The sequence below is a fragment of the Platichthys flesus genome, chromosome 1 (genome assembly GCF_949316205.1).
Source record: "Platichthys flesus chromosome 1, fPlaFle2.1, whole genome shotgun sequence".
NCBI classification, from domain to species: Eukaryota; Metazoa; Chordata; class Actinopteri; order Pleuronectiformes; family Pleuronectidae; genus Platichthys; species Platichthys flesus.
Genome location: NC_084945.1, coordinates 19,050,278 through 19,058,463, shown reverse-complemented (window position 1 = coordinate 19,058,463; position 8,186 = coordinate 19,050,278). Strand labels below are relative to the sequence as shown.

The 8,186-nt window shown below is 40.5% G+C and overlaps 1 protein-coding gene across 2 annotated transcripts in view; it reads right to left on the bottom strand.

The window, feature by feature from the left end:
* Positions 1-1,348: 1,348 nt before the first annotated feature.
* The window catches only part of LOC133953903 (transmembrane protein 266-like), a 41,060-nt gene continuing 34,222 nt past the window's right edge, over positions 1,349-8,186 (bottom strand). For both annotated transcript variants that reach the window (XM_062388065.1, XM_062388074.1), the window contains 3 exons: positions 6,473-6,668; positions 3,236-3,298; positions 1,349-2,967 (listed from right to left, as the gene is read on the bottom strand). In XM_062388065.1, the coding sequence (XP_062244049.1) occupies positions 2,330-2,967; positions 3,236-3,298; positions 6,473-6,668 (897 nt within the window). In that variant the 3' untranslated portion in view covers positions 1,349-2,329. The remainder of the gene's footprint in view (positions 2,968-3,235; positions 3,299-6,472; positions 6,669-8,186) is intronic.

Genomic DNA, 8,186 nt, shown 5'->3' with positions numbered 1-8,186 from the left:
ACTCAGACGGACTTCACGATTGTTGACGTTTTACAGATGATTTTTGTCACAAGCTGGAGGTTGCAGATCTGCAAAGGCACGTGAGGATTTGTTTTATTCCACTGGAATCCACAATGTTGTTTTTTCAGCCTGCTGAGGTATGTGTGGCAAGCGAGGCGGCACTTTGTCACCACTTTTCTTGACATGAAAAGGCAGCGCTAAAACTACAACCTGCATGACGGCTGCCGTCAATGAGACAGGCTCTTTGAACTGACGGTTCGAAATAACATTTTCCTTTTAAACGAAACATATGAGAGAAGTGACGAACGATATGTCATGTCCCAAATATTAGAAGAATGCATCTTTAGAGATTAGAATCAAATTTAAATGTGGATATGCAGAGTCATATTGTGTGGATATGTTTTCATCTGAGGGCTTTCACTTAGTTTCATATTTTCATTATCTCTTCACTGTGTCATCACATGTCACTCAAACATTCATATCCCAAACCTTTAAATACTAGAAGATCTTTTCCGGTGCCTTATCAGTTGATATACACCCACTGTGTGTGGAAGAGAATGACATAATATGATCACAGACAGAAAGCGAGACACTGGCAGATTGGACTTTGACAAGGGTATTAATATGTTGATATATTATTGGGCTGCTCTGTAGAAAAAGATGTAATTCAAAATCAATTATGTGTCTACACTCAGCATCAGTCAATTATCATCACTGAAACAAAGTGTTAGTCTGCAAAGTTACAGACGGTTATCTTATTGTTTGTATTTGTCATGGATATGTGTGCTTGTATAAGTATGTGCCATTTACAAACACATTAATACTAAATTAAGTGAACGTTTAAAGCGGTAAAAAACGATCCTCAGGAACAGTTCTGTAAATTAAGTACTACGTTTTGAAAGAGATTTGTGTTGATAGATGATTGCAGCTGTACGAGTTATTAACAATTAAAACATTCTCTGGATACTTGTAAACATTTGACAAGCAACTAAATGGTACAGCAGTTAATTCACAAGCAACATCTTGTGAATTAATGATACTATCGGGGGTAATTAGGGAGCTGGGTCTTCTCACGACACACAGATAATGACTTGAACAATTAGCAGTTGCTGTGACAGGGCCTCTAATGTTGATAACTTTAAATAATTTAGATTTTTTTTTCATATGCAAATAAGTAGGTGATGATCAACTAATGTTTTACAGTGCACTGGAGAGAAACACATTTCCTAGGAGCCCGCTCATTGAACTTCACGTGGCACAAGGGTTTGATGCCATTGCAGCGTCCCTGGTGCAGCTTTAAATCAATTAAAAGAACATAATCAACAAAAGTCAGTAAACAAGGAGCAAATAAGGAAATACTAACGTTTATTTTTGCTATTTTCATTCAAATGACAACACCTGCATTTGGCAATAACGTCCTCCATGTATCAAGTTTACAAAAGTGTCTGTAAACATTAAAGTGCAAAGAATTTGCTTGCCATTTAGGGCACACTATCTTTTTTAAAGGTTCATGCTACAAGCACTCCAGTCTAGTACTATTTGAAGAATCCAGTCATTTAACGTTTCATCTCACCCACACAAATACACCCTACCAAAACAAAAGTTCTGTTCAATTAATTCTGATGTTCAAAACAAAGAGGGTGACACAAAGCCAAAAGGTAAAAAAGAGAAACTTGTTTGAATATAAGCCAGTCGTATGTACCCTGTGACTGTTTCAACAAAGACAGCATTATGAATGTTTGAATAGTCGCTGATACAAATCAAAAGATGAAGAATATCAAGGAAACAAATCTTTGTAGCTTCAGAGAACGGTGTCAAGGTTTGTTCAGCTTTACGTTTTGTTCAGTGTAGGCTTGAATGGACCCTTGCTGGTTTTTATTCACATTAGGTTCAGTGCATTAAGGACCTATTCAAAGTGAGAATTCCTGATGATGAATGTGTCACAGAACACATTGTAAGACTCCCTGTTACTGGGATACTGTCTGGGTTTTGTTTGTGCTATTTCAGGGCGTTTATGATATTTCAAAATCCATCACAGAGGAACAGGGGACAGTATGACAAAGAGGCGTAAGAGTTCTTATCGCCTTTTCGGTTCAAGTGCTCTGAACACGTCAAGTTAAGAAGCATCAGTGTCAGCTATAAGCGAAGGCTCAAGCTCGCTCTGTACTGGCCAAGATTGGATTTACACAGCAACAGAAACATTTGAAATCTTAAGTGGTGTTACCCTCTAGTGAGGTTAACCCTGCAACAGGAGTTCAGATTGGTGCCAAACACGGTGGCGGTAAAAAGAAACAAAATAAAAAACGTTCTGTTTCTGTGTAAACATAGTTTATGTGTCAGACATGTGACCCAGAGGTGTGTCAGCTGGTCCCAGGAGCCGGTACTTCTCCTCCAGGGATCGCTCAGTGGTGCCGCCCTGCAGGTGGATCAGTGGCCTGGTCTGCAACAGCACGCACCCCCTTCCCCGGCCCCGCCACTCCTCCTGGTTCCTGCGGTTGAACATGTTTATCCTGTTGTCCAGCTCGGGACTGGTCTTTTCTGAGCCCGTAGGGCTGGGAAGCTTAAGGTTGACAGGGTCCACCACCAGACCCTTTTGGGCGAGGCAGGGGTCCTCAGAGAGGGAGGAGAGTAGTTCCTGCACCATCATGCTGGGGTCCCTAGGGTCTTGGCCTGAGAAGGAAGGAGGGCAGCAGCGATGAGAGCTGTAGTTCAGACTGAGGTCCTGAGCCATACTGCTGCTGCAGTCTGTCAGAGACGAGGCCGGGCTGTGGCTACTCAGGCTGCGGGGCCGGGCCGTCAGGCTGCCACTGGACTGTAATAAGCTGCTGGAGGCGTCACTTACTGCGCTGCCCACCCGCTCCACAGCATGCATGGGGTTGGATAGAAGAGGAGTTGTGTGGGTGGGAAGGTGGACGTCAATGGCTGCCATGGTGATGACCCGGGTGCCTAGGCCAGAAGCCCCAGCATCTGCAATACAATTAGGAAAACTCAGAAAACACAGATTTCTGTTTCATCTAATTCACACTGAACTCACAGCAGTGAACTGTGTCGACCAGATGGAGAAAACGTTATAACCTGTGACTGATTAAATCTTACAGTTAATGTAAAGGAAAAGTAAAAATAAATAAATGAATTGAAAGTAAACAAGCAAATATCAGGCTTAATATTTTTTCAATTTACCATTAAATATATAGTATAAGTAAGTATATATATATATACATTTTAAGATCCTTACCACTGCTTGCTTCACTGTAGTATTGGCTGATATAGTTGTTCATGTCATCGTGTCCAACTGGATCTGAGTCAATAAAGAAATAATGTAAATGATGAGAAGATTATCATTTTTTTAGATAGCAGCATTTTCTAACAAAAACAGGGACGGGTCTCTTACTCTGCTATTACTACTCAACTTTGTTCATGTCAGATTTGAGACAAATTGAACCTGCATGATAATTATAATGGAAAATTACAACAAAATAATATTCATACTATTTTCTTCTCTTCATTCTTTATTTTATGTTAATAGCTACAAAGAAACACTTGACAACAATGTCCTCCATGTCCAAGTGTAACCATTTGTCATTGAACCTCTGCTACATCCATTTGTTAAATCAATGAAAATTACCTCAGTCATCAAACATGTAAAAATGATTTGTATCATTTGCATAGTTTTAATTGAACTGTTGGATTACATAAAAAATATACATAAATGCATATAGAAATAATATACTGTTTGGATTAGATGCATATTATCATATGTAGAATATAAATATAGAACGCACCAGAGATTTATTTAATTAGCAGTGTATATTTAAATCTAGGGTTAAGTATAGTGTAAAGGACTTTAATTGGATTTCACACCTTTTTCTCTGCAGGTACTTTGGTCCATGTCATTGTTAACAGCGCAAAGTACTCCAAATGGATAAATATCTCTTGTGTTTACAACATAATATTGACAGATTCGCTCTGCATTAGCTGCACCCTAGTGCACCAGATATAAACTTGGACAGGGTGGGGTTGGTTACAGGGACGAGAGAAATGGGGGACAAGGAGAGTGGGAGCTCTTTGTTCAGACTGGGATCCCTCCGGTCCTGCAGGCCTCAGTGTGCGTTGTGACTGGCTGTGATCCGCCACGCTCTTCTGTCCGCTTGATTGGTCTTGAGCTCACTGTCCGCTGGCTGAGTGCGAACCCAGAGTACCCTGAGTGCTATAGCCCCCATCCCCCGGGACGCGCCGGAGACTCTGATAGGTAATTTCATTTATTTTTCAGTCTAAAATATTAATCCCTGAGCCACCCCTGGAGAGGAAGCATTGCACTCACTAAAACAAGACTGAGACAATCACTCCACAATTAATAACACATGAATCTTAAGAAAGGGAAAAAAAGTATGGGTCGTCCGGCATATATAAAAGACTGTCCTCTTCTGTCTGTACAGTCAAGTTAGCAGGCTGTCATTTGTGTGTGGGAGAGGAGAGGTGTCGTGCTCAGGTCCTTTCAGTTCACTTGTAAACTTTCCTTTTGAAGGGTGAGGTTTTTTTTTTATTCACCACAGATCAACCTCAGGAAGATTAGAAACCGCTGCAACTGATTCTGTGTTGAGATGTACTTAAGAACATTTTCCTAATCTGTATTAAAGTAAAAAAAAATTACATCACGTCATGTACTCCACTACATTTTCACAATCCAAGGTTTCATATATATATATTTTTTAAAGTTATCAATAATGAAAAGAGATCGATTTTTTTAAAGATGTAGTTCACGATTGAGTTAGGGAAAAGGATACACTCCGCAAGCACTTTTGCATTTCTTCATAGAAAAGTTAATGTGGTACTTTTACTTTTACTTGACTATGTTTTGTTTAATTGTTTGTACTTTTACTTTGGTCAAATGTATGTGTACTAGTCTTTGATTTCTTCTTTAGATTTAATACAGAGTTGGGTATATATACTGGATATGTTCTTTAAGCCATGAGAGCAGCCTGGCTCTAGCGATGTCTGTGTCAGACTGTTGGTTGATGTGTCCACAACCATGATCCGGATATGTACTGGATGAATTGGCACCATTTTTTGTAAATAATATATTAAAGGCTCACTGTCACGATAAATTAGGGTAAATCCACAAAACTGGTGTCAACAAAACAAATCAGTTTTGACCTGATACTGATCATTCAGTATCAGGTCAAAACTTCAGTTTGTTCAGTACCAGGTTCAGAACCCTAACCCTAGTTAGGCTCAGCTGTATTTTGGGTTTAGTGCTAATTAGCTAATTGTAGCATGACATGCTAAAGAGGGATGGTCATACACGCTTAGCATCAGCCCACAGACTTCTATGTCACTGATTTGTTAGGATGGCTGCGGACTCATAGTCTGAGTGCTTCCTGTTAACCTGCAAATATCTACCATGTTTCCAATCCTTTATTTGGACTGTTTGATAAATACAGAAATATAAATATAAATGTATTCCAACCAGACCAGCCGGTAAATCTCTTCTATTGTTCTGATGCAGTCATGTCACTGCATCTGTGAGGAAACTTATTGATTAACACTAATTGTCAATGGATGTTATTTAGATTACATGGCTCAGTACTTTGGCATGCCACCGACTGAACGAGGGGTCTCTACAGTGTGACGGCTCTCTGCAGGGGAGAGAGCGAGAATACCCATCGAGACACGCCGTGCAAAATTGGGCGACACAAATACACTGGACTTGATTTGAGTTGACCCGACTTGCCTCAAGCTCTGTGGTCTAAGTGCTCATCCCAGTGACCATGTTTCTGCAAAAAGCCCCACTTGTTTCTGAGAGCCAGATTTCCCACTATGCCCTTGGGGTAATTCTGTGGCCGCTGTGGAGCCTCTCGGTGCCCTATTGTGGTTTGCAGGTGAAGGGGAACAGATGTTGACAGGAGCCCACTCCTTTACTAACAAGGCCCAATTCACAGAGCACTCTGTACCTGAAATAGCCCGAGTGGTCGCCATTGGTTTGGCCGGCCTCGCCACGAGGGGGGCAGTAAGAGAGAGAGTTGGTGGAATGATGAAAGCCTGCGTGGGCCGACGTGGTGTGGGGGAACATGTTTGTTTTCTCCAGGATTCACCAGATCCTAAAAGCTTTTCTGCCCTTCATATTGATCACAGAGCGCCTGCGGTCAGATGGGTGTTGTGTGTGAGCATGTGGAGGCTAAGAGCCTGGCCTCGAAGATGCTCCAGGGCTACCACTTCAGATTAACTGTACACTGCTGTGGCATCCAGTTCACCTGATGTTACACCATTGGAGTCTTTTTGTTCCACATAATTATGTGCATACTTTATGCTGCACCTCTCTCCAGGTTTGTCATGCTGCTTTCTCAAGCAAACACATGCATTGGCTTTTGTCTAAGAAGCCTATTAGACCCATGTTCAATTTGTGAAATTACATTTTAGAACCAACTCATATATTATCAGTGCATTCTTTAACTCAGTATTCAAATATACACACCTGCAGTGGTGTTGGGCTCCCTTGGGTTTCTCTGGCCGCCCTCATCATCCGACTCCCCGGGAGTTAAGCCTTCGACAACCTGAAAACTCCTGCCCTGTTTGCCCCAGACGTGGTGGATTTGCATGGCTGCTTCACGTTCTACTGCAAGGTCCAGGTCCTGCTGGGCCAGGTGGGCCCTGAGCTGCCTGATCTCAAACTGCAGGTTATTGTGTTGCATGTGTTGGTGCACGAGCAATGAAAAAGAGAGAAAAGCAGTCGGTCATGAGTATGAATTAACAGAGGCAGTAAAAGGGGATTTCAAAAAAGGCCATGCGAGTTGCGAGGCGGGAGATGGATACAATAGGATAGGAAAGAGAGAAAATGAAGGATGTAGTGATAAACATGATGAAGAGAAACGATGAGACCAATATGGGGAGAAGGAAAAAATAGAGGAAAAGCATAAATTTCAACAAAGTGAAGGTTTATAGTAATTCTCTTTAAAACTGATATTACATTGTATTATATTGTAACAAACATACCTTCAGATTAACTAAATGAAGTGGAATATTTTGTCTGTGGGATTGAATCAAGGCCAAATTATAAGTCATAGATACAGGAAGATGTTTCACCTCTCGTCCAAGAGGCTTTTGAATGAAAATACATGATATAAAATCCTGTGGGGCTGTGAAACCAGTTCAGACGCACCAAATATTCAGCCAAAACAAAGTGATGGCCTAAGTGTCTGTATTGAGATATATTGTCTCTTGACAGGTCATTTTACAAACAATTTGTAAGTATTATTGAATGTTTTTGTTATACACAGCATTGATGTTTCTCCATATTGATTTCAATGTGTTTGGCCTTGAGTGCATTGTGCACTGACAAGATACCATTACCACAGGGTAAATATGATAAAAGTGAGTGAAATACAGTAAATTGAACATTAATCCTGTTCCAAACTGAAACATGAATCTTATTATCAGGCAATATAACAACACCCATAAAAAAGGTATCACCTTGTACCTTGAAACAGTGACTGGGAATCAATCTGATAAACAAAATATCTGGAGGGATCTGATCATTTCCCTCTAAAATCATTATTATTAATGTATTCATTTGTTATGTCTGGTCTCAAGATTGCACTTAGTCTTATTTTATTTATTCATCATAGTCTGCATTTTCATCTTGTGTGTGTGTTTGTGTGTGTGTGTGGGGGGGGTGTGTGCGTTTGTGTGTGCAAGCTTTGAGGAGTGATGGAATATGTGGACTGACTCAACCTGTTTGTGAGGCACTGCTGCCCTCCTCTGGTGGTACTTGAGCTGACAGTTTCTTACATGGTCAAAGCTTCAGTCAAACAGTGACCGTGTCAAATGTACAGACAACTTCATTTTTGGCCCTTTCACAGATAAGACAGTGATATTTCTATAAATTAACTTTAACTTCAATGCAAAGCAGTGAATTAGAAAATTGCGATATCAAATTGGAACCCACAATTGCGTCCAGTAATCATTTGGGACAATGTCTGAGCTCAAGTTGTAGCTGTGCATTTCACTGTAAAGTGACAGTTCCGAGTTTCCAACAGAGACCAGGTTCCTGGGATTATAAAAGGTGTAAAGTAGAAACCAATACATACAAACTATAACATCTACATAATCAACTTCACCTTTGCTAACAAAATAAAAGTCACGGTATGACAACAAAGCCTTAGCCTTTTTTTTTTAATTAATGTTAAATG